A 27,109-nucleotide genomic window follows, 5' to 3' on the forward strand; every position below is an offset into this window, starting at 1 on the left:
AGTGGAGTAGGCGGGGCCTAATGAAAGATGATTTCCGTTGTATTTTACTTGACAGTCAGCGGCGATTGACGGGGTCCATCAGATCAGGTAAATATACAGATTTTACTAAGGATGGCATCTGGAATTTAATGGCGGGTCATCACCTTCATGGCCTGAGTACACGACCTCGTAATTTTCCGAGTGTATTCTTTCAGTGCTGGTTTAAAAAAAAAAAATCAGAAGCTCTCCGCTGAAGTGTGTCAATAGCGGTAACGTTAGAGCTCTGTCACATCGCCGCCGTGGAGGTCAAAATGGAAAACTGGTATAAATCTCTTCACGGGTCTTCGTGACAGCTACGATGCTTGGAAGCGGGGTTAAATTTCAGCGTTGTGTTGACCACAGTAAACCTCCATCGGTAGCATCGGCAGCTAGCTAGCGTTTCCCAGGGACAAGGCTCGGCATCAGAGATTATAGATGGGACAGGTGCCCTCTGCCCCGAACGCCACAAAGATGCTTATCGTATTATCATATTTAGACCGTGTTTCTAAAAGGAACAGCTCAGATAGCGTTAAAATGTTTTGCCCCGGTGAAACGCGCCAGTCGTGTACTCTTGTGAATATAAACAATGGGGCCTAACTGTGTTATCTGTGTCGTCTCCCGTGTGTGTTAACGTGTGCACGACTGCGACAAAACACCCTCCCCTGGTTTGATCCACCCATCCAGATCTCTGGGCTCACTGTGGGAAACCCTGCTTATTGCTGTTCATTTAAATAATTTCTCACCAGCCCGATGTGTTTACAACGCAACAACACAGCTCTGCCCCGGGGTTTGACCGCAGGTCAGCGAATCAGCGCCTTTGGGACTGCAAATTATGCATAACTATTTTGGATGGAGGGAAATCTGAGCTTGCGTCGAGCTCAGAGTTCACCTTGGTCATTACTGTGCCGTTACTGACACCAGGGCTCAAGCCAAACAGTAACAGTGCATGGATTTACTCATGGAGACGTTTTGACTGCTGTCTCATTTAATAGTATGTTTTGAAAAATGTTTGGAACTGCATTTACTAAAATTACTGAATTGATCAAATGTGTGTTTCATGATGCACAATTTAACATTGTCTGTCCCCAAGGGTAATTCTGTAGTCATGTAACAGAAAAATAGGATTTAAATGATCTCAAAATCTACCCAAATTGTCACACTTGAAGAAAACGAAATCAGTTTTACGATTGTGATCATCAAAGTGACAAACATATGGTTGGTATGGATGGACAAAGTATGGACTACAATGCAAGATGTAGTTTGTTTTGTTAGGCAGTCGTGTTTCCAAACAAAAGCCCCTCCCTCTTCAATGTTACTTCATCCAATTCAGGGTGACAGGTACGCTGGAGATGATTCCAACTCTCTGTGGGTGAAAGCACAGTACACCCTGGACAGTTCACCAGTGCATTATACAGCAATACAGAGAGACAGACAGCCACACACATTCGAAGTCACACCTATGGGAAATTCAGAATGTCGACTGAGAAAACCCATGCATGCACAGGGAGAACATGCAAATTCCACACAGAAAGGAACCAAAACAGGCTCAAACCTTCTGTCTTGACAGAACGAACAAACTCCACAGATATTCTTTGCTTTGCTTTGTATTACGTTGCCAGAATTCTCAAGGAACTCACGGTCCGGATTTTAAATAAGGAATGACCCCAGAGTCCAGCAGTAACATCAGAGCACTCTCTAGGTTTTAAACAGTCCTCTGTTGTCTCAAACAATCAGCAACATCAGTCTGTGATGGTCATATTTTAAGCCATCCCACACAGTATCTGCTCCACTGGCCTTTTTATACACTAATAAGGAGATTTTGTCAAGCTGACCATGGGTGCTGGCGAAGCTGAGGTTTCCTTTCCAGGTCACTGCTTCAGCCTGAGTGACATTAACCATCACATGAACTCTTGTGTTGACACATACAATCTTTAAGTGTACACTTAAATTTCCAGCCTCTTGAACATCCACTGGGGCTTTTCTGATATTTGCAAAGATTGTTCCCATTTTTATTCATTCAAACACTGGAAATACCTTTGTAGTTTTTGGTTTTGCTTAAAAAAGTGGTTGTAAGGTTTTTAATGCTTTTGCCAGATCTGATAATTAACAGCTGCATATACATTCTGCTCTGGTTTTGTCTTTTTGAACCTTTGAAATGGGTAATGGGGTAACAGTGTAGCCCATAAACAGGAAGTATTGTTTTACATTTACAGTGTGAGGTGAAATGTGCCACTTTGATTAGATCGGCATGAAAAATCACAACAATTTTTATCCTAAATTATGTGTTGAAATTGAGAATAGCAAATCCATTAGGTAAGTTTTCTGTTCAGTTCGTTATTTAGTTGATTTATTATTGATGTACTATCAAGCTGATTTGTAATAGTTCCCCTTCCGTCAAACATATGCCAACAAGCGATCATCTTTAAAGGCGTTAAATACACTGGAATCAGATGGGCTTGTTATCGCTGTGATGAGCTTCATGACCTGGAGTGTGCATTGTGTTAGGTGAAAACAGATCCTGTGATGTTGGTAGTCGGCGCAGGTCTGACCCAGGACAGTGGAGTCAACACTAACTCTGTTGTTCCAGTAGTACAATGGAAACGGGCCTGTGTGGAGGGAGGCACTGCGAGGAGGCTAGAGAATGGTTACTGGCTCGCTCCTTTGAGACTGGAGGTCCGTGTCTCTGCTGCTGCCAAATGTGTTGAAACCAGAAGAGACTGTGTGAAGCAAAGTGTCGTGTGGCAACAGGTTTCAGGCTCTGTCTCATCTGGAAGTGGCCAAAGCTCTTACAGAGTCTTATGTGGAAGTGACAGCCAGAAGTGCTTTGAGATGTTAATGTTAGGAAAATTCCATCACACAGATGAGTCAGGTAATAATAGAGAACTTTAAATTACATATTTATTGCTATTTCTACAAGACAGAACAGGTACATTGATTTTTTTTTTAATGCTGCTGTTAGTCAGCTGTACAAGTGAAAACTCATTTAATAAAAGAAAGCTCTCTGTATTTTCACTGCACAGTATAAAAACTGAATTGCACATAATTGGATCCTTTTTAACGAAAATGAAGGAGTCAAATATAATGAGTGAAAATTGCTTTGATCTTTTTTTTTTTTGGTTTCAGTCTTTTCAGCCAGTGCTGCGTGCAATGTGAGCTAATTGTTCCTAGATGAGATCAAAAAGTGAAACTTTTTAACTCGGTTCACCTGATCAGTGCCCTGTAATTTCACCGTTAAAGCATCTGTGACTCTAGCTTTCAATTTTGTGTTGGCAGTGACGCACTGCAGCATTTTATCTTGGATGTTAATTGTTGGCTGTTGGCAAGAATTAAGAAATCTTTCTTTTGTTTTGTTCAGAAACTGCCTCGTGTTAAACCTCAGACGTACAATCAAGTCAAGCACAAGCTTCATTTTGTTTGTCATAACTTGCTGTGGTCCAGTTAAAGATGAGCCATGGCCTGCAACAGGCCCTGGAGCCTCGGTTTGGACACCTCTGCTATATTGGTATGAAGATACGTTCATTGTGGCTTCCAAAGATGCATCAGCCACTGAATAGTCAGCGTGATTTGCTACAGATGTCCCTTTTCCAATATTGTGGCCTCCACACTGCGCCCTTCACAGCAGCATCCTGTTCTGAGGTTTGTTTGTGACTCACTGGGTTACTTCATGTAACACGACACCCCGTCCTCAGCCTTTCACTGATTGAATTTCATCAATACAGCAGTTGCGGCGCCCTCTCTCCGCCGCTGATGAGATGGATGAAGCAGGAAATACATCAGCCCAAAGCTGCAGCTGATGCCCGTCTGCGGAGTCCTTTCATATGAAGCTCTTTGTGTCTCATTAGATCCCTGAAGCTTCCACAACATTTAAGGAAATGATGTTTCTGTCTTTTCTTTTAATCTCCCGGTGGACAAAAAAGTCCTTATAAAGTGAAATAGTTAAAATGAATAGATCAGCTATAATTCCTAATATGGTTAAAACCACAAGAAATGCTGTAAAGGGAAATGACCCAAACAGCTAAGCCAGACAAATGGAGTCAAAACGAGAGCAGAAAAAACAACAGAAAACACTAAAATGGCAAAAACTGTGGAAGCAACCACTATATGGTGGTAATATTGTAATATATATAGTAATATATAATGTTATAGTTATCCTACTATAGTAATATTTACTATATTACAGGAATTGTTGTTGTTTTTATATATAAAGGCTGAAATCGATGAAATGGCTTAAACCACTACGGAGTGTAAAGGGGGGGAGGGCAAATGGAAAAAACTACTAAGAACATCTGCAAAACCTAATATAGCTAAAATATGGCAAAAGTTCAACATTTTTAATGAAACTTAACAACATACACTACAGTTTAAGAACGTTTAGCATAAATGTGCTCTCATTTCTTTCACATTTGTACATGTTATGTGTGGTTTACTTATCAAAGCCATCATTTCATGAAATACTGATTGTTTACGTTTGCTGTATCATCAGAATAATAAATTGCGTGTCTTTTATAAAGCACTTATTTCATTTAACACCTAAAGATATTGTGTAACTTCAATTATCCTGGTGTCTGTATTTGTTCTGAGCAGTAAACACATTAATTCTAAATCAAATACACAACTACAGGCACCTGAAGACACACACAAAGCTAACAACGGCCAGTTTGACATTTACATTTCACCCACCATCCATGTCCATGCATTAGAGCATCCTTCAGATGAAGGACATCAGATCGCAGAACAACAGGCTGAATTGTGGCTATTGTGGTGGCTTTTCTTAGCCGTGAGAAGCCTGCTTGTCTGTGGGTTTCCCCGTGCTTGTGCAGGACCCTACTTGGTATGCTGTCAGCAAACATAGAGTCCGTGTTGTTTCCCAGCTTGTTTTCCTTCCAGCTTCACTTTTCTGCTGGGATCGTCAGAGCAGGAGCGGGTCGGCAGTGTACCTCAGCGAGCTGAGCTACTGGAGACGTTTGTTTGTCTGTGGCCGGCGTCGATGAAATGTAGCGCGTCTTCCTCGATAGGGGAACTATTGCCGCTCAAACGGTTTATATCAGGAGGAAGTGAGAATTGGTTCTGCAATATTTTATCAGCTGCGGTTCTTCTTTTTGACACGTGGTTTGAACACCCTCTGATATACGGGTTTTAATCACCATTCGGCGTGTCACCAGTTTAGTGGGACGTTGAGGAGATCATCTTTTTTTTTTTTAGGGGTGAAAAGGGGGGCTGGAGGGATTAGAAGAGTGACGGGGTCACCATCTGGGTGAGATTTCCAGACAGCCTGCTGTGTTTGTGTGAGAGACAAAATATGCAATCATTTGATCCTTTTTGTCTGTAGTGGACAATCAGAAACAGTTTTGAAGACAAAATTAAATATAGTTATTACAACCTGACAGATGAGACAAAAGAAAAAAAATCACTATTAAGGCAAGAATTGTGTATTAACATCTTTTTCGTCTCCTATATCCACATTTTCTACTTTATATTTACTGTGGCTTGAAACAGTTTGTGTTCATGTGTCTATAGTAACACATTTTTTTCAAACAATCACATTTTTTATACAATTGTTTAATTGTGTGTGAAATCCCCTTGATTCCATAGCCAGACATGTAGTCACATTGTTTTGCAGCAGCCATAAACTCTGCTGAGTCCTGACATGTGAATGGATGCTCAGTTCCAATAGGTACGGTGGCGTATTACTCACTGTAGCAGCTGAGAAATCAGATGGGATATTTTAAATATTTTCGTGCTAGTGCCTGTGTGAACATGTACGCTTTCTTCTTATGACTTCTTTCTCCCTCTGCAGGAAAAGCACATATGCTATCAGCAGTCATTTATACATATAGAAACATTTAGTATTTACAACTTGGATGAAATGAAATGAAACTCTGCCATCGCCATTTCTTTTTGTTACATCCTTACATTTTCTTGAAAATAGCTTCATGCTGAGGGTGTTGTTCTTCCAGTGGCCGTTGATGGACCATCCCTATGAAGACACGGCGTTACAATGGGACAGAGTACCTCAGAAGAAGAGGGCCCAGGAGAAATTCCAGAGGTCGGCTCATTTCCCTCTATTTTTATTTGCGTCTGTAAGAAACATATTGAGTGAAATGGAGGAAAGCCCGTGTGTTGAAATGGGAGTTAATAACTGTCAGGCCTCGTTACGTTCAAACTCTAGTGGGACTGCTCACTTTTTGGGATTTGTTTGTAGAAATATAAACCCTTCCATTTTCAAACCGGAAACAACCCAAACAAGACCCTGTGCTGAGAATCGAGCTGCACTTACACGCTAATTGCGGTGTGGTCTGAAGCCAGCACAGACCAAACACATCTGAAGAGAGGAAACACAGCATGTTCTGAAACGGCAGTGAAGAGATCCGTTGCAGACTATATAGTCTCTGTTCTTTTCCTCAGCTATCTCAGGCTCCCAGCTGGTGAGAATACCACCACAGTAAACCCAGGAGAGTGTTTTCCATAGCACAAACATTCTTATCAAAGTATGAAAGCTTCTCCACACAATGAACAACACAAAAGTATCCAATATGAAGTCTGTTATTAAGTTTTGGTCTTTTAGAAATGGCAATTCTTTTTTTCTGCAACACTGCTGTGGCATCAGAGAACAGAGCTGAATGAGACACACACCTGAAAACCTGACAAAATCCAGGCTGGCTGGCAGAGCTTACTCTGTACTTTCAAATTTGCAAGTCCAGTCTTGTGTTTTTTGTTTGTTTTTTCTCAGGAATGGTTGTTTAGCACACAGAAAATAAATATAAACCTAACTTGAAAGCAGGGCTGGAGGGATCATCAGTCCCCCATCTCGCCTTATCTCTTTCAGAAAGACACTGAACCTTGAATTGCTCCCAACCAGATTTGAGAGCCTTGCATAGCGGCTGTCAGGGCGAGTGTGAAAGTTGCAATAAACTGAATTCATAGTTGAATTAGTCCTTTAACCTCCATCTGTTCTTGTCCTGTTACTTTACAATTGCAAATGTCTTTTTTTTATGTATATTTTATTTCCAGTCCAATGTGGAAATATTGTTATTTCTCCTGTTAATTACGGGCATCTCTGTGTTAAGACACGTGCACGTTTGCTTCCCCGAAGTCTGAGGCTGATGTGTATCTGTGTGAGCTGCCTGTGTGTTCACTTTCTGACAGGACCACCGTCGATATCCTCTCCTGTCTGGCTTTGGACCTTCACTGCCAAATAACCCTGAGCTCCTCTCACGCTAATCAATAACTACTGATAACAGGCATGTAGCCTCACTGGCTGTCAGCCAGAGCACTAAAAACCCATTAGAATCTGATGGTTCGCCCCAAACACACACACACAGTGAAGCAAACATGTTTGTCTTGCTATATGAGTTCTTGCACTCGCTGAACTGACGGTCTTGTTTTGATGGGAAGAGATGTGACCAGTGTGATGCTACCAGCCATCAGAGATCAAGGATTTCCCAATCAAGCCACAAAAAAAAAACAAAAACAAAACAAAAACAAAACAAAAAGAAAAAAAGTTTTTCTGGAGTTTTTGTTGCCAGATTCACATCTGGAATCCCACGGCTATAAAATTACGTGGCCGAGCTGGAAAACTTTGCGCGGCGATCTGCTTTTAATAGACTGAAACACGTAGGTAGAGAGTGAAGTGTGAAGAAGACTGGAGGAGATGCTGGGTTTTTCAAACCCACGTCCATTCGCTGCCCCTGCACTGATAGTCACAACTCACTGCCTCCGGGATAAATTCCTCATTCCCACATTCCATCACACTCCAGTGAAATGAAAGCCTTCGGACGCGCTCCGTGCAGTCTGAGTCAGCATGTGCGCTGTAGGAGCTGTGATCGTTGCTCGTTGAGATTAGTCACGTGTGTCTGCTTTCCTTTTGTTACATCAGGACGGGTTTAATAACATCAAGACGTTTGTGGAGGAAGAACTGCAGACGAGCATGGTGAGTGTGACGTTTCATTCTGATGTTGCCTTCGTTCAGCTGCTCTTCAGTCACTGTAGAGACAACGATGAAGAGTTGAGGCCATTATTTACTGCAAAGTAGTAGAAATAGTTTTAGTACACTCAAAGTACCAGTGTTCATATTAGTTTATGTTTCTATTCTTCCTCGGTTCCCTCCTCTACAGATGGTGGGGATGGTGATTGGTGCAGGCATCGCCATAGTCCTCATCGCCATCCTCATCTTCTTCATCTTGCGGCGGATTCAGCTCCGAAGTAAGAAACTGCTGCTGATGTGCATTAAAATCATGAACATTTGGCTTTTTGCTCATCTATATTGTTTTGTCTTTAATACTCAGACCTCGAAGCTCAGGAGGCGCCCAAATACCGCTTCCGCAAAAGGGACAAAGTCATGTTCTACGGGCGAAAGATCATGCGTAAAGTGAGTACTTAGTGGGCATGAGTGTAGTTTATTCTCAAAGACTATATATAAATGGTAGCTTGTAAAGATGATTAAACAAAACTGAGATTAACTACATAGAAATAACTCCAGTTGTTTCCCGGACAGGTCTCCCAGTCTACCTCTTCCCTCGTGGGTACGTCCTCCTCGTCTCGGCCTCGCCTAAAGAAGAAGCAGAAGATGCTTAACATTGCCAAAAAGTGCGTCAGAATGCTTATTGAAAGCGTCCATGTGACGTTCTCACACTGTACTGACATCTTTACTTAAAGTTTTCTCATCTTCTCCCCGTCTGTTCATCTCTGTAGGATCCTGCGCTTTAAAAAGGAGGTGCCCACCCTACAGGCCAAGGAGCCCCCACCATCGGTGCTGGAGGCAGACCTCACCGAGTTCGATGTGGCCAACTCCCACCTCCCCTCCGAGGTGCTCTACATGCTCAAAAATGTCCGGTAGGTTTGTTATCTGTGCGATTGTGTCGTCAGAGATAAGTTTAGTTAATTTTTCACAAAACCAGACCCTGACAGAATGCATGCAGAGTACACACACAGACCACCTAACCTCCTAACATATGTCTTTTTCTGTCCGTCCCGGCAGTGTGCTTGGCCACTTTGAGAAGCCCCTCTTCCTGGAGCTATGCAAACACATGGTGTTTGTGCAGTTCCAGCAAGGAGAGCATGTGTTCAGGCCGGGCCAGCCCGACAGCAGCATCTATGTGGTTCAGGATGGAAAACTGGAATTGTGCCTTACTGGAATGGTACGCAAGCTCCCGTGTCCTTCACTGCCTCTCATTCTTTCTCGAGTCAATATGTTGATGATTGTGGAGACTGTGGTCATAGGCAGGAGATATCCCGCACCCTGATTACAGTTATTAATTATTTTCGATTTCATGTATTTTGTAGGATGGCAAAGAAAGCGTTGTGAAGGAGGTTTACCCAGGAGACAGTGTGCACAGCCTCCTCAGCATTCTGGATGTTATCACAGTAGGTCACGCCCGCTGACGAAGCCTCACACTCAATGTTGTTTTGTCACATGCGCACACATCTACACGTCATACATACCTGTAAACTTGTAAGTCATTGTTTTAGGCTCCACCCACTTCCTGCATGAAGTCTTTACATCCATGTATACCTCCTGACTCACTATACCATTCCCTCCAGGCAGGATGTGAATCACACATTGATCTTTGATCTTTGGTTGTAACTTAACTTAGGCTAAATATGAATGAAATACTTGAATTTCTTAAGCTTATCTTCTACATAGGCAGGCGTAGACGTACAGCAATATTAACTGTGAGGATTAGTTTTTTTTTTTTTTCTCAATTTACAACTTCAGGCAGTTTCCCACATTAGATCTTTGGAAACTAATCCAAAAAATGTGATGTGATTTTTTTTTTTTTTTTGAATGCAGGGCCACCAGAAGCCTTACAGAACAGTGTCGGCACGGGCAGCAGAGGTTTCCACTGTTCTCCGTTTACCTGTAGAGGCCTTCCTGTCCATATTTGAGAAGTACCCTGAGAGCCTAGTGCGAGTAGTACAGGTGAGCAATGTGCTTGTCTTGTGCTTGTCACTTAGCTTCTCTGTCATAGTGCGATGCATCAAATGAGTAATTTCCTGTTTTATCTGCTCAGATTATCATGGTTCGTCTCCAAAGAGTAACAGTCCTGGCTCTGCATAACTATCTGGGCCTGACCAATGAGCTCTTCAGTCATGTGAGTACTGACACACACACTCATCCACTTGCATGTCTGTACTTTGTGGCGTTTGACATTTATCCACATTATCAGTTATACCGCACATTTTGATTATAGATGCATTCGTGAGTAAACATGCTGTGAGAATCTATATTTGCTGTGTTATTGACAATATTGTAAAAACTTTGAAACTACTTGTATACTTGAACTAGACAACCTTTTTACTGTGTGATGATACGCCTTATAAACATTACCTCGTGAAGCAGTGGTTTCATTTGTGGTTTTGATGCATTTCTTGCTCCTGTTTAATAGGAAATGCATCCTTCACGCCTGCCGCCTCAGTCACCCCACCCGACTCGCACCAGTCCCGTCCGCCACGGCAAACGCTTTGGCAGCCTGACCGTGCCTGAGGAACACCGGGAAGCTGCCATTAAGGGGGAGGCTCCAGGTACTGTAGAGCTACACAGATAAAACCAGCAGTTAGGTGCAGGATTGAAGAACTGAAACCCTTACCCTGACAATATTCCGGCCAGTTGTAGTCCTGTTTTGTTTTACTGACTAATGAATTATACTCAATTATCTCTTTGACAGGAGCAGAACAGGGCAAAGATGGAACAGTGCCAGTCCTTAGCAGGACAATCTCCATGCCTGTGGACATTGCTGGTGAGAGACTTTTTTTTTTTTTAAATATCATACTCTTTGCACAAATAGATATGTTGTGGATGTTGTGTGCTGTATTTTTTGGGTTTTCGTGTGTCTAAAGTTTTGGGGGTTTTTTCAATACCTGTCACGGTATAATATTTTTATTTCAGTTCCATCTTCAATTATTTGGGATTTTTCACTTCTTGCATGAATAAGTTTTGAATTCACTGTTGCTCTGAAAGGAAACCAGTTTAAATAAGCAAGTAAAGCTATCTTAATCACTTGCAGGTAAGACATGTTTACACAGTATTTTATGACCACAACAACAGATGTTGAGCTGTAATGTCAAAGTCAAGCATAACAGAATGAACCAATTTGATTCAGATTCTCATCATTTCCTCACTGATGGCAAACGTTAACAAATTCACAAATATTATTTGTGCAGGTATACAGAAAAGTCTGAGATCCGATTTTGACATGGCGTACGAAAGAGGAAGGATTTCCGTCTCTGCTGAAGAAGGAAACACTCCTCCCACTTTCACTCGGGTCAGTATAAATGTTCCACAAGAGTAAGGCTGTGTATCCTGATACCAAATAATGAAGAAAAATGTCATTAGAATTAGGTTAAAGCCATTTTGGAAATCTTGATCCCTTTGCCAAAAAAGCCTGGAGATAAATCTAATGTGTTATTTGAATTAACAATAACAAAATCTAAGAGTTTGATAATGAGTGTGTGTTGTTTATGTATTCACAGTCAGTATCTCAGGACCAACGTGAGAGGAGGGTGACTGTCGATGAAGTTCCATCTGGGATTTACCTGTATCCAGAGGAAGAACCGGCTGCGGACAATATTTTTACACCGGTGTCCAGTCGATCCAACACAGCTCTGTTTGAGGAGGCTCAGAAAGAAGTCCTCAAACTCATGAGGATCGAGGTTTGCCTTACTGCGTTTACCTGCTACTGTATAGTACGAAGGAGACTATACATACATTGCTTTACTATTCTTCAGTGTTTTGCTTTATTTCTTTTGACTGTTGGGTTTTTTTCTTATCCAGGATCCATCCCTGCTAAATGGAAGAGTGACCCTGCACCATGCAAAGGCTGGAGCTGTTTTGGCAAGGCAGGGGGACCAGGTACTTCACACACAATGCGTCTGAAAACTTGTCCAAATCAACATGGACCTTTCACAAAACAGTTGCGCGTGTCCTCCCATAAAAATGGCATCAATGTCTCAATATTTATTTTTTTTAACTTTAGACTTCTGTTTTGTTTTTTTTTTTATTTCCATCTGAAGGACGTCAGTCTGCACTTCGTCCTGTCGGGTTGTTTGCACGTTTACCAGCGGATGATCAACAAACAGGAAGCTGTGTGCTTGTTTGTGACACACCCGGGAGAGATGGTGGGCCAGCTCGCTGTGCTCACTGGAGAACCTCTGATCTTCACCATCAAAGCTGTCCGAGACTGTACTTACTTGAAGATCTCAAAGTCAGACTTCTATGAGTACGTTGATTATCTTTACTGTCAACAAACTTTATACATAATATATAATATTTAATCACCTATGGATAGCTATACGGTATTGATTTTTCTTAAATTGACCTGTTTTTATATGAATATTTTGATAGAATCACCTCTTGAATTCCACCATATTGCAGATTAGATTTCATCTATCTTGTTTCCTGTGTTGGTGTGTCTTTTGCTGCCCCCTGCAGGATCATGCGGGAGCAGCCCAGTGTGGTACTGAGTGCGGCCCACACAGTGGCCATCCGAATGTCTCCTTTTGTCAGGCAGATGGACTTTGCTATCGACTGGATGGCTGTCGAAGCTGGTAGAGCCCTGTACAGGTACTGTCAACCCACTTGTTTTGTTTGTCTGACCTGTTTGAATGTCATCGTCTTGTTTAATTCCTTGGATTTCTCATTCGCTCTTAATGTGCAATAGTTTATGCACCTCCTGTGTTCTTCTCTCTTCACACCTACAGACAGGATGACCAGTCAGATTGCACTTACATTGTTCTGAATGGACGTCTGCGTTCAGTCATCCGCAAGGCAAATGGCAAGAAGGAACTGGTCGGGGAGTACGGCAGAGGAGACCTCATTGGTGTGGTGAGAAAACACCTTGATTTCCTTCTCAAAGCTTGAGTGCCTTTTTCCACATAAAGACAGTTTGATTTAGACATATTTCATAAAGATTAGTATTTGAAAATAGCATTTTTTTTCTCTTTAGCATGCAGTGTTTTAAGTGTCACAGTATTAAAACAAAAGCTTTTGTTTTCTTCACTGGTCAGGTGGAGGCCTTGACCAGGCAGCCACGGGCCACCACGGTCCACGCTGTGAGAGACACAGAGCTGGTGAAACTGCCCGAGGGAACACTCAACAACATCAAAAGACGATATCCACAGGTCTGAGGCTTTATCCCTGAGCGTTCGGCTGGAATTCTGCAGGCTGTGTGATACTGAAGTTTCTATCTTTGTGCTCAGGTGGTGACGAGGTTGATCCACTTGTTGGGTCAGAAGATTCTGGGGAACCTGCAGCAGGGCCGCGGGCCATTCTCAGGTAAGATGGATTTTATTGGCATTTTTTTCTCTCCTCCTTTGTCAGGCTTCTTGGTCTGTTTACACATATTTTTTTATCTTTTGAAGGTTCAGCCCTCAGTCTGCCCAGCATGGCGACGAGTGCCGACGTCACCAACCCTGCGAGCAACCTCTCCACCGTGGCCGTGCTGCCGGTGTGCGACGAAGTGCCAATCAATGCGTTCAACCTGGAGCTCAGCCATGCCCTCAGTGCCATTGGTACTCTCACTGATTTTCTGTTTGATCAATGTGATTACTGGATTTTTGTCTTGTTCTAAACTAATTCATTTTGACAGTCTCTTGGATTCTTGCATTTTATGCTCTCCTCTGTCCGACCCCCTGCAGGACCCACCCTGTTGTTGACCAGTGACATAATAAGAGAACGTCTGGGTGCTTCAGCTCTGGACAGGTCAGTCTGATCATAGCAGGCTAACCATAATTAACTGTTATTCAAGTTCAACCTAATCTGGTCACTGTAATTGTGGCCAATCTGTTCCATGAAATCCTTGTAGTTTTATATATTTCTTCATATGCTGTTATTACTTTTTGTATTTTCAACTCATCCTCATTCGTGCTTCCCTGCTCTGTCCATTAGTATTCACGAGTATCGTCTCTCCGGCTGGCTGGCCCAGCAGGAGGACATTAATCGGATTGTCCTATACCAGACTGACAACAGCATGACTCCGTGGACTCAGCGCTGCATCCGCCAGGCTGACTGCATCCTTATCGTGGGCCTCGGAGACCAGGAACCTGCCCTGGGAGAGGTGTGTGTGCGCGCATGCAGCACAGAGACGTCCTCTGTCGGCAAACAAAGATTTGAATTAACACTGTTGTAAAGTCTGAAAAAAGAAGCTGCTCAGCAAACAGTCCAAAACTAGCACCAGGTTCAACATTGCCATTAATTTCCTGAAGCTGTTATCAGGTTTTAAAGCTGCTGTGGGGAGGGGGGGAACAACGTGGTGGTTCTGGAGCTGATTCCTCTTTTTGCCTCCAGTTGGAGCAGATGCTGGAAAACACAGCGGTCAGGGCTCTGAAGCAGCTGGTCCTTCTGCACAGAGAGGACGGGCCTGGACCCTCCAGGACGGTGGAGTGGCTCAACATGCGGAGCTGGTGCTCGGGACATCTTCACCTCAAATGTCCCCGCAGGGTGTTTTCCAGGAGAAGTCCCAGCAAACTGGTGAGAAATTTAGAGACTTAATCCCAGCTGTTTTCCTCTTTAGTTTGTTTTTCCTTGACTCTGTGAAATATCATCATTATGCTAATGTGCGCTTTGCAGAGGGATGTGTATGAGAAGGTGTTTGAGAAAACGGCAGACAGACACAGTGACTTCTCTCGGCTGGCCCGAGTGCTTACTGGAAATAGCATCGCCCTGGTGCTGGGAGGAGGCGGGGCTCGGTGAGCAGAGGCGGCACACGCTGCCCATTCAGGAGAGATTTGGGATCTGAAATCCACAATTTGGTGTTTTGTGCACCTGCCTGTTGTTAATCATTAATGTGTGTTTGTGCAGAGGCTGCTCTCATGTGGGTGTGATCAAGGCGATGGAGGAAGCAGGGATTCCTATTGACATAGTGGGCGGGACATCGATTGGCTCGTTCATTGGTGCGTTGTATGCTGAGGAGAGGAGTGCTGTTCGAACCAAACAGAGAGCCAGAGAGTGGTCCAAGGTACAACACACAGTTCAGTTTTAATTCCAACCCTTTTCTTTTATTTCAAAGTCATCTATATCCTTTAAATGTTCTAAATTCCTCCTAATCTTTCAGTTTTAAACAAGAATAGGCAATGAACATGACATATTTCACTGTTTTCTCTGCCTTTGCCGTGAAACAGGCCATGAATTCAGTCTTTAAAACCGTGCTGGATCTTACCTATCCCATCACCTCCATGTTCTCTGGCTCTGCCTTCAACACCAGCATCTATAAAGTGTTCCAGGACAAGCAAGCTGAGGTGAGGCCAGTGAGGAATAAGCAGACTTTCACAGTGTATTCCTGCAGTGAGCTCCAAGAGGAGTCATGAGGGTCACTTTTTTTTGAGTCATGGTAAAAAAAAAAAAAAAAAAAAAAAATGATTAGAAAAGTTCTTTGTGCAGCTCTGCAGTTTATGAAAATGGAAACTTTGTGTCCCCAGGACCTGTGGCTGCCATATTTCAATGTCACCACCGACATCACAGCCTCAGCCATGCGTGTTCATCAGGATGGTGAGTGACAGCTGAGCTCGCTCTCCAGTATCGCCACACTGACAGGCTATTAGCTTTTTTTCAGTTTAGACAAGTTCAAGCAAGCTTCTTTGTTTTAGTGCTGTGATATATTGCACATTTACTAGATTTCTTTGAGCACATATAAGTATGCAAAACATGGAAAGTAAAAGGAACGAATAATTATTTAATTCAGTCTGAACACTTAACACAACTTAATCCAGTCGTTATTACAACTAATGTGTGAAATGGGCTTCGATATTGATATTGAAATGTAGTGGTTTGCAACAATTAAAAATGGCATGGGAAATACTGTATTGGTCCATATTTAAGACATAATCTGTGTTTAATATAATAACAACAAAATCTGTGTGAAACTAGTGAGGAAAGAATTCTGTGAGGACAGAGAACTCCGGAGACCCCATGCAACCAGGAAACATCTGAGATGTTCTGCAAAGTTGCACAGAACTGCATAGATCAGCTTTTTGAACGTCTGCATGAGAATCGGATATTCTCTTCAAAACCTTTTATCCATAACTTTTATCGTTGTCTTTTATTTGAACCAATACGGTAAATTAATCATCAGCGTGTGAATATATCAACACATTGCTGCAATAAGGAGAGGATGAAGTTGCTGTAGTATCAGATTTTTATGCGATTTGTATGTGTTATATCAGTAAGCAATAAACAAAGCATAACGGAATAGAGCATTAATCTACAAGTGACTGCACTGCATGCTCTCCTGCTTCTGGTTCAGACGGGTTTCCTCCAAACTAGATTCAAGCTGTGGACTAAGCCACAGCTTGTTTATTATCAGATCATAATAAATCCAATGGAAAACTCTTAGATTTCTAAACGTGTGTGTTAGATAAAGATGTGTTCTGTTTGACTTGCATAAAAAAATGCACCATCACTAACTGTTGCTCAGGTTGATTTCTGTGATCTGAAATGTTCTCGTGTCAGGAAACCTCACAAATCCAGTGACCAGTTTTGTCTGAATTTCACCAAATTTATTGATTTAGTTTCACAAAGCTAGCTAATTGGTAAAGACAGTGTATCGGGAATGTTCCATTGCAGTGATTGCTGGATTTGAGGAGATTTCGGACAGTTTTTTAGCTTTGACTCTTGCAGGGAAACACTGAATGCTCATGTGTGCATCTTGGCATGTGAATGAACTAACAGCTGGAGCAAAGCCTGTTACAATCATAGTTTCTTTATTGCCATCGTTTTCTTTCTTTCTTAATTTCTATCTTTCTTTCTTCCTTCATATGCAATATACTTAACTGTCATCATTTCATCGTTTTGCTGTCCATCACTCACGTCTAAACCTCCCAGATGAAGCTGTAGCTGTATCAGTTAATCAAGTCCTTCCAGCGTGTCGTAGACTCTGCTGTAGTCAAACTAACTGGAGTCACTGACCCTGAAATGCTGAAGCCTCTCCCTTGTCCATGTCAACATGTAGGATCCAGAACACTTGTCTTCTCCCCTCCTGTCCTTTTAATGACACCATTTGTTGCTTCCTTCATTCAATCACTTCTATTCTTTGCTTTCTGTAGTTTTCTGGCTTCTAGCCTGGTGCTTTATTGAATAAGTAATTTCGAGCTCCGAGTTTGAAAGGGAATCGTAATTGATTGTGCAGTGGACAGTGTGCTTCTGTCATCATCACCTGCGTCTTTATCCAGTGAGGAAGGTTTAACAGTTCATCTTACAATCTGTGGATTCATGGTGCTTTTAATTTATTTAGCATTCATCCAGCAGCCTTTTTGTCTCTCTGTGGTGTTGATAGTTCACTTAGAGGGACTGCAGTGTGACAGTGATGCAGTCTCTCTCTCTCTCTCTCTCTCTCTCTCTCTCTCTCTCATCTCGTTTTTCCTCGCTCATTTTTTAAACTCGTCTTCTAACAGTTCTAATACAAATTAACGTGCTTTACCGACATGCCAAACAGAGAGCACTTTCTATTGGTTCAGTGTAAACTTGTGCGTATGTTTCTGTTCTCATTCATGCTCTCTCATCAGTTGTGTCCACATCACCAACAGGATTTAAAGATATTTGATTCTAAAAGTTTCCTGTATTGATATGGTATTGTTTTTAGAAAAAAATTGGCAATTTCAGACATATTAGAATCAATACTGTTTTTTAAATTTTTTATTTTTTTTTTAAGTTTACATTTAGCAGCTATACATCATTTTTGTTAAGATTCAAACTTCTTTATTCTTCGTTTTACTTTGTGGAGTCTTTCTCATTGTGTTGCAGGCATCTCTGTCTCTCGGTTTCTTTGACTCTCCGTCTTTATCCCTTTCTCATTCTGCATTCTCCCGCTGTCCCTCTCGTGATCTTTCTCCATCTGTGACACGGAGTCCGGCCCACATTTGATGTATTCCTCCTTCTCCATCTCCATCTCCTGACAGGTTGCGTCTGGCGCTATGTTAGAGCCAGCGCCTCCTACACCCCCTATTTACCTCCCCTGTGCGACCCCAAGGATGGCCACTTGCTTGTGGATGGTTGCTATGTTAACAATGTCCCAGGTCAGACTTTAAACACCCGCTCCCCAAAAACCTCCCCCCACCCCCCCCCATCCCCGAGTCGGCCGTCAGCCGCTCGGCTCCCCTCCTCTTCTTCCGCCTCCCTCCCAAGTACTCACTTGTAACTAACCCCACCTCAACCAGGTGGACATTGGGAGAACATGGATTGGAAGGAAAGACTAAACCCAACAGGGATCTCCAGACTGATGCAATCGCAGTCGCATTTCATTAAATTGTGACTGCAGAAAAATTGGACTCTTCCTCCCACTGGCTTTGTTATTCTCATCGACGCTTAGTGCCATACGTAACCCGTTGACGGTCACCGTCTGTCTTGAGTTTTCTCCATGCATGTTGGAATATCCACTGGTCATAGAGAGTGCATGATCATCAAGCTTCTTCTGGTCTCCTGTGTTTGCAATATGGAAAATCCCTCCTATAGAGTTGTGGATGTTGTTCTGTACTCGCTTCATCTTCTATATTTTCAATTTTCCAAAAAAAAAAACCAAACTAGCGTCACTACCTTGCAGGCTGCTAAGTTTAGTTGATATAAATCACACTTGATTGATTTGAATGGTGAGCTGTTTAGTTCACGGATGTCTCAGAGTGTTGGAAGTAACATTTGTGCTTGACTGGACAGAATGAAGGGCTGCACCATCAATCTCTGTTGTGCTTCACTGTGCGCTTTGGTGGGCATAAACGCCCCTGTTCTGTGCAGTTTGTTCCACGTGTGAAGGTGTTTGTTTCATTTCAGTCACCTTCACCTACAGGACCATGTCCTAGTCTCTCCTGCCCAGCTTCTGCTCTCTCCCTGGCTTTGCTTGCTTTACGTGCATGCCAGCTCTGGAAACAGGAAGCCTATCTATATATTTTCCACGAATATATATTGAAGGCATGTGTTTATCTTTATTTTGAACCATGTCAGAGTGTGTGTTCTGGATCCTGCTGTTGACCTTTGCGCAAACTCAGCCAATCCCGTAAAGTGGTGATAAATTTAGAGAGCAGGAATGAAAAGCTGCAGTTCCTCTGAAATCATGTTTCAGTGAGGCAGTTCTGCCTCAGCATCCACACATATCCCCATGCTCAGTTGCACCCCTCGCTTTTCTCTGTGGTGCTCCTTATCCTTCCAAGCCATGCAGCGTCCAGCCTGCTCCTGCCCCCTGCTGGCTCCCAGCTGTGCTGCAGGACTGGGCAGGCTGGCTGCTTCCCTGCCATGTTCACTGTCAGAAATCTCCAAACAATGTCACATCAGCATCTGCAGCGAGTTTTTTCTCTCTGTTTTTCAAAACACAGGAGCAGTAAAAGGAAGCTTTGCTCTCCTGAATCAACTCGGGTAATGATAATTTTAGACTTTTGATGGGAAGAGAAGTGAAACTGTTTGGCAAAGAAAAAAAAAAACTGGTGGCACATTGTGTGGGGATTTAAACCTTGCTTCTCTGTGATGGTTGCCATTCACTTTTTTACCTTATGCACAAGTCACGCAGGGTCTCTGTGCAAGGTAATGAGGTTTGCAGTGGTGCACAAGCAGAGTCCTAAGGTGAGCAGAACTACAGTCCTAGCCTCTGCAGGGATCGGCTTTCTTCTTCTGTCCGACCTCCCTCTGGTGTTCGGATTGCGGTCTGTGTCGACACTAACCTGAAACACATAGCCAACGTTATTGAGCTGTTATTCCCCCCCCCTCCCTCCTCCCTCCTTCCTCCTCCCTCCTTCCCTCCCTGGTGTGCCAGGCTCTCTATGGCGTTATGTACGGGCGAGCATGACCCTTTCGGGGTACCTGCCGCCTCTCTGCGACCCCAAAGATGGCAACTTGCTAATGGATGGTGGCTACATCAACAACCTGCCAGGCAAGTACAGGTGGTAACCCCCCCCCCCTCCCCCCCCCCCCCCCCCCCCCCCCCCCCCAACCCCACCCCACCCCATCCCACCCCTACCACCTGACAGTGCCCCCCCCCTCCGACTTCTACCCATCTCCTGCCTCCCAGAGGAGGGGGGAGGGGGAGTGATGGATGGGGCTGCTCTGTTTAGGGGGTTTTAATCCAGGTTGTAATCTGTAGAGGGTTGGTAAGTAAAGGCTGGTTTAATACAAATGGAGGGACATAGTGTCGTAGCATTGAGTTTTCCCCATTTCAATAACGAACCAGGTAGAATTGGTAAATAATCCATCTCAGATCAATTGCACCATTCACCAAAATTTATAATCACTATCATAAAAACAATGACTTTGTTGAACAAAACTCAAGTTTTGTGGTTCGTTTGATGGGGAAAAGTCAGTATTTACAAAATACCGAGATTGTGTTTATGATTACATTCTGATTGAGGGTATTTGTCACTCCACAAAACTCTGCATCGTACAGGAGAAAAGTATTAATCTATCAAACAGCCCAGTGTCAGACGACAGGAGAACACTGGTGGGTGTGGGGGTTGAGGGAGAAAACAAATCAGCGCTGCTTTACGTTTGAGGAACAAATTAGGTATGCAGACACACTGGTCTGTTTGGAGATTAAACTTTTCTTTTCTGCTGAAGAGTTTTTATTAAAAGGGCCGGATTATAATCATATTCACGAGTTTTCTTCAAATTCTTGTGTAATATTATCAGTCATATTCTGTAGGATTTTTTTTTTTTTTTTTTTTTTTTTTTAGTAGTTAGTCTGGGCAAGCTTTATTATGAAGGGGCCCTTCATTGCTTTCCCTCATTTCCTGTCAGTTGGTTAGCATTGAAGTTTAAGGTGCATTAAGGAGTTTTACAACCTCAAAAATACTTATTTTCTACCATAAATATGTGACACATTTTTAATGATGTGTACAATGTGCCCTGACATATTCATTACAAGTACCGCTAACAGCGCTAAATTGTCACTTGAAAGTTGCAGTGCCGGTCCAGCACCAGCATTTTTTTTGGGAGAATTTGAAAGGAATGACGTAATGCGCGCTCCCACTGATCTGATTTCCTTAAGTTTCGCTTTGTCCGCCATTACTCCGCCAGATGCTTAGTGAGCAACAACTGAGCAGGATCTTCCAGAAAGTAAGAAAAGACTGGCTTCTAGCACTGCCACAGCTCCAGCACAGACTCCACCAGGTAAAAGAAACTTAAATCTTATTTGAGCGCTACTAAACGAGCGAAGACGGAGTTCCCCTCTTCCGTGCACGTTAGCCACAGGGACGAGTTTTTCACTAAGCTGCATTACGCCCAAGGCCTGCAGGGGGCGCTGTTTCGCATAAACTGTGCAAACTCCTTAATGCACCTTTAACTAAAAAGGCTGTGGAAGATTTTATACAAGTAACATTACATGCAGGCTAAAGCCCACAAAAATAATTAGCCTGTAGGTAAATGAGCAGCTTCCTGAACTTTACATCATGTAAAGCTCCAGTTTATGTGGGACACAAACAAAAATTAGTAAAGTAAATCCCCTTCAATCCAAAAATAAATGTTCTTTTTTGGAGTGTATTTAAAGTAAGTACTGTACTACCCCCACCCCTCCTTTTTTGAGGGAACAGTTTTAGCTGTGTCACTCGGCCCCACAATCATATTTTATATTTTGTAGTCTTTAATCTTAAACCTGAATTTACATTTGGTTTCCACTCGAGGGGAAAAAAATACGTGGTGTGCGTGTTTAAAGTGTGGGAACAAGTAGTTTTTTTTGTCTGCTCGCCACTTAAATACAAATCTGTGCTACCTGCAAGCGTCTGACCATGTACCAGGCCTGTAGCGCATATTGCTGCAGTGTTTATGGAAAGTAAAACAAGACACAAGCTGTTTTTAGCTTTTATTATGGTGCGCAGATGAAAAAACTCCCTTGAGTCTCAGTGTGTATAATAAGGATAAATAATATACTCTGTACTGAGAAAACAGACATATTTCACAAAGCTCCAGACGGCCGTCTCACAATACTTCATTTGGGATGGGAATCATGTCCCCTCCTGTTGTGTCCCAGGCGATCGTCTTCTCTGAGGTTTGTGAAATATGTTTTCTTTTCTTTTCTTTTTTTTTTTTCATGAGCTCAAAGATTGATCCAACTAAAAGGGGGGCCTCTTAAAATCAACATCCCTCATTGCAGAACTGTATCGCCCCCAGTTCTCCCTCAAGAGTTTGTGCTCGGTCATCTGATTTGCCCACAGTTGCCCCTCGTAGACTGGATCGGTGCTTCAGGCTTGTGGGATGTTGCTCTGTTTCGCTGATCACCACAAAAATGCCTGCAGCCGCCAGGCTGTGTTTGACACCAGCAAGTCAACGAGAAAGGTCACGACATCGGGCCCTGTGCCTGTTGTAAAGAAAGCACTGTTTTCTTTCTCTTAAAACTGCACTTATGTGTTTCTAATTGGCAATAAATTCTCTGGAGTGTGTCCCGCAACTCTAAAAACAGCGTTTTTGTGGTGTAAGCCCGTTGGAACACTGCGCCTCCTAAAATGCAGCTTACAGAGAAATGGTGTTTATCCTGAAACAAGCGCTGAATAACAGGATTTGTCGTTTTATCGTCTCTGCTGCTGGATCTTGTCCCGCTGTGTTTGTACGTCTTGTGCGATTGCGTGCGTGCGAATACCGATGTTGCACATCCAACAGCCGACATTGCGAGGAACATGGGAGCCAGAACGGTCATAGCCATCGACGTGGGAAGCCAAGACGAGACCGATCTCTGTAACTATGGCGACTGCCTGTCTGGCTGGTGGTTGCTGTGGAAAAGGATCAATCCCTGGGCAGAGAAAGTAAAGGTAGAGTATGTCTTGGCAGCTCGAAGCACGGATCGCTTTCCAGCATCCCATCATTCTTTATATAGGTATAAAGAAATCGTTTTTTTTTTCAGAAGAAAGCAAACAGCAGTGTGGCTGAGCTTCTGATGATGACAGAGAGCATCGATTACTGTGCTGCAGAAACAATAAAAAATATTTCTGATATGAATGGCGGTAGATTTTAGTCTAAATTAATTCCTCGATCTACCTACATTTCCAGGTACCCGACATGGCAGAGATCCAGTCGCGGCTGGCCTATGTCTCGTGCGTGCGGCAGTTAGAAGTGGTGAAGAAGAGCGCCTACTGCGAGTACATCAGACCGCCCATCGACCGCTTCAAGACCATGGACTTCGGCAAGTTTGATGAGATCTATGTGAGTTACCGCCACGCTGTGGCCCCTTTGTTAATAATTCAGTACATCGCTACACGTGAACATGAAATTAATCTGTGCATGAAATGACTTGATGTCACGAGCGGGATCACCGGTAAAGAATTACACGCTATTTTAATGTATGAATTAGAAACCTTTTGGTGATCAGCCTTTAACCAGATTGTCAGAGTTACAGATTTTCACTGTGTTCAGTGGTATTTCCCACACATTATTTTGACCATGGATAATGTATACCCCACAAAACGTACTCCTAATGCAATGCAGAACTCAATGTTCATGCTTATTTAAGATTGTAATATTGATTTTAGTTTAGTAAAACAAAAAATGACAGCCACAACTTGTGATTTTGCATTTTTTTTCCTTTCTGCTGTAGCTACAGGCTTTAGTAGTGTTGCACTGATATTTATAGAATTCAGTCGAGACTGCTGATGTTTGATTGACGTGCTGTTTAAAGCTTAAAAGGCCACCAGCTTGTAAGGTCATTAAAAATGTCGTTTTAATTGAGTTTCACTCTACCCAGACTTGTGATTTTGTATTTTGTAAATGTGACGCGCCTGTTTCTTGGCTTTGCCTTTCAGGACGTGGGATACCAGCACGGCAAGCTGTTGTTCACTGGCTGGGCCCGAGGGGACATCATCGAGAACATGCTGAAAGACCACCGCTCGGCCGATTACAACGACGGCAAGAGAACAGACGTGAGACGCCCTCAAAACGTTCGCATCTCACTACAGGTCGTTCAGAACCAATTAACACGGCCTCCCTGTGTATCAGTCCTACACGTGTCCAGGAGCGGACTTCACCGACCTCGCAGAGATTGTATCCAGAATCGAGCCGGTCCAAAGCTACGTAGCCCCAGAAGGTAAACTCCTTTACTGCTGAGAAAGTAATCATGGGTAATATTATGCTCTAAGGCAGCGTTGGAAGTTTTTTGTCACACCCGCTCCATGTGCAGCTCCTCTCAGAGATCATGACAGATTTAATCTGGGTTATAAATAAAGGCCTTGTATCTCGCACCTGCTAACTTTTATTGAAATACAGCGAGAAACGTCTGTGGTGCTTTACGGGCGCCGGCTACACCGGGTGGGTCGCTCACGCCATAAATTCTCTCTGTAATGTCTCCTGTAAATCTCAGCCGAGGAGTCGGACTGTCTGACGGAGTATGAGGAGGACGGGATGGACACGGTGAGAGAGGAGGAAGGGGAGGAGGAGGAGGACGAGGCGGAGGACCCCGAGGACCACTCCCCCGGAGAGTGGGGACAGAACGGAGTATTCCAGACTGTAAGCAACACTGGAAAACAAAGATAAACAAACAAATACAGAAGCTATTGATTAGGGAAGTCACTTTCAATTTTTGATTTTGGTATTTTTTTATTCCAAAACTGATACATTCAGTAGATTCACTCACAGACAAGAACACTTCTAAGAATCCAGCAGAATCAGAGTATTTTTTGTGCGCATACTTCAGTTGAAATTTAGACAGTTACTCATTTTGATCATATATATTTCATATTCATCACACATTGGAAAGTTTCATGGCTCTTTTTTTGTGATTTTAATAATTTAAATTAAAAATCATGATAATCCAAAATGGTGCCTCATAAAATGAGAATATTTTCCAAGGTCAGATGTTTTTCCTTTTCTTTTTTTTTCAATGTGGCCCACAAATCTGTTTGTGTAAAATTAACAGACCAAGTCTTTTAAATTAATTCTTTTTTCTTTTTTTTCTTTTTTTTTTAGTTTAATCTTAATTCCTTCACTACAATGTGCTCACAAGTTGATTTTTTGAGCTCTGAAGCCTGGTGCATGGGTCAGTCCACACTGTTTTAATTGTCACGACCTGACTCAACTTGTCGTGACAAACGAGGGAGAAGACAATGTTGGCTGAATCAAATCAAAGCAGAAAACTTGAGAAATGAGATGTGGAAATCAAGTGAAGCCACACAGTTTCTGGTGTGAGTGACTGGAAAGTGTGTGAGAGAGTTGTAAAGTGGCGAAGATTTAAACCACCATTATACAAAAACAATGCTCACAGTCCCTGTGGGAAAAACCCAAATCCTGGAGCGTGCTGATTTACTACTGCGCTGAGCCCCGGGAAGTTGTGGCGATATCTGTGGTCTTTTATGTCAGCTCAGTGAGAGGGATTCACACAGAGATGGAGTCGGCTGCGTCACAGACTCCCAGGCTGAACCTTCCTCTTTTGTTTCGCTCTGCAGGATGAGGAGAAATCAGTGAGGCAACGCAGGAAACTGGCCAGCGACTCCAACGCCTCCGAGATCTCCGACTGCTGACAGACGGCCTCGGAGTAGTCTCAGGACTGGATCAGGTTCTGGGTCCAGACTTTCTGGAGGTCACGCTCACTCCCTGAAAACTCCAAAACTCCAAGCCCCCCCCCCCGAAAGGAGAGTCCACCCTTCATTCTCTGAGCTACTGAATCTTTTTCGCATCTTTCTCAGCTTCAACTGACTTCCTCCTGAAACATGTGATCAAGATTTGAAGGTTTTTTTTCCCCCTCTTTCTCAGATTGAAAAGTGACACTCCGAACTTCACACTGAGCTATTCAGACCGTCTGCATGTCTCATCAGCGTCTCTTCATGTCCTCACCGCGCCGCGGCGCTGGGGACTGAACTTATGCTCCACTGTCTTCATTTCTTCTGTATGTTCATTATGAGGAATGTGAATATATGAGCTGTGTGTAGGGCGAATGTTTGGTTTACTGAAAAGAGACAGACAGAAGAACTGTAAGTACGAAGAGTTCCGGTTCCACAGCACATGTAGGTAATGCGGGAGACTGCTGGATGAGAACTCGGGTTCTGCCACAACCGGCCGGCTGGACGGTCCAAACTACTTTAATTTCAACCTGGAGTTTTGCCCGTTTGAAAAGAAGTACTGTTCCAAACTTCACACTGTATTTCAGGTTGTTCACGCTATGACTTATTAAAAACATTCATCAGATGTAAACAGTTACAGAAGGCTGGAAGCAAAGTGAAGACAGGAAAAGAAGTCAGAGCAGTGTCAGTTTAATTTATTGTCTGTTTTAATTTATTCCTGATGCACGCACAATGGGGTGGATTTGTTGCGTTGTCAGTAGAACCGAATGGAAGTTCAGTCTGGGATGGCTTTCGGCAAGCGGATGAATGTGTGCGTGCGCGCGTGTCTACGCTTGAACTTTTAGTGTGTTTTTTTTTTTTTTTTGAGACGATGCCAGAAAAAGACGATGCCTTTTCAACCAGTGTTCGACCTGTGAACATTTTGACTGACACTACATGACCAACTAACGTGTGCCTGCGTCTGCTTGTACACGGACACACACACACACACACACAGTGCACTCAGGGTTCCTGCGTATAACTTGACAACATTATGAAAAGGGCCTCTGCTTGTGGATATGAAGGCGTACCTCAGAGAGTAAAGTTACCCTAAACATGATCTTCATAACCATGCAAACGCAAATAAAAAAAAGTGAGAGAGGTAGTTTTGAATTGGAAAATACGCAGAAATCCCGAGTAATCATAAAACTTTCATGGTCAGAATCTCATTTTGTGTAACACTGAATTCATATGGACCTCTTGCAATGGGATTATATTATAAACAATGTTAATATTTATATATGTATATGAGGTGGACATTTGTAAGCTGATGCTTTGCTGCAAAATAAGGGAGCCTACACCTAAACAACAAAGAAACAATGGTTAGTTCCTTTAACATGAACTCGGTCGTCATAAACAGTTGCCAGACTTGCTTTTTTTTAATTTACATGTGTTAACTAATGGCTTTTTAAATCGGGTGGGGGTAGGGGAGGTCTTATTTGAATTAACTTGGCTTTAGCTGTTTTGCACTGAAATATTTTTAGTATTCCTTACTCTGGAGATTTTTGATTTAACATTTACCATCCACCTCGAAATGTCAACGGAGTCTAAGGAATTCAAAGAGGTTATAATTTAATATGCATATTGAAAAATAAAAATGATATGCACCCTG

General features: G+C 42.9%; 1 protein-coding gene across 3 annotated transcripts; it reads left to right on the plus strand.

The window, feature by feature from the left end:
* Positions 1-4: 4 nt before the first annotated feature.
* pnpla6 (patatin-like phospholipase domain containing 6) lies at positions 5-27,109 on the plus strand. 3 transcript variants are annotated; one of them, XM_030093639.1, is made up of 36 exons: positions 5-87; positions 5,976-6,064; positions 7,895-7,948; positions 8,133-8,220; positions 8,304-8,386; positions 8,513-8,604; positions 8,710-8,850; positions 8,996-9,155; positions 9,301-9,381; positions 9,809-9,937; positions 10,029-10,109; positions 10,404-10,539; positions 10,683-10,754; positions 11,179-11,279; positions 11,488-11,667; positions 11,789-11,866; positions 12,028-12,233; positions 12,446-12,577; positions 12,715-12,838; positions 13,021-13,134; positions 13,213-13,288; positions 13,375-13,524; positions 13,651-13,714; positions 13,901-14,069; positions 14,300-14,482; positions 14,582-14,700; positions 14,813-14,969; positions 15,133-15,249; positions 15,430-15,499; positions 17,905-18,021; positions 22,574-22,722; positions 22,961-23,113; positions 23,710-23,826; positions 23,903-23,990; positions 24,264-24,409; positions 25,345-27,109. In XM_030093639.1, the coding sequence occupies exons 2-36, from the start codon at positions 6,017-6,019 to the stop codon at positions 25,417-25,419; spliced, it is 4,050 nt and encodes a 1,349-aa protein (XP_029949499.1). In that variant the 5' UTR covers positions 5-87; positions 5,976-6,016; the 3' UTR covers positions 25,420-27,109. The 3 variants fall into 3 exon arrangements, with proteins under 3 accessions (XP_029949499.1, XP_029949498.1, XP_029949500.1); XM_030093638.1 differs by lacking the exon at positions 17,905-18,021 and adding an exon at positions 19,743-19,859; XM_030093640.1 differs by lacking the exon at positions 17,905-18,021 and adding an exon at positions 19,743-19,859 and having other exon boundaries at positions 10,689-10,754.

The sequence above is a fragment of the Salarias fasciatus genome, chromosome 6, assembly GCF_902148845.1.
Source record: "Salarias fasciatus chromosome 6, fSalaFa1.1, whole genome shotgun sequence".
Taxonomy (NCBI): domain Eukaryota; kingdom Metazoa; phylum Chordata; class Actinopteri; order Blenniiformes; family Blenniidae; genus Salarias; species Salarias fasciatus.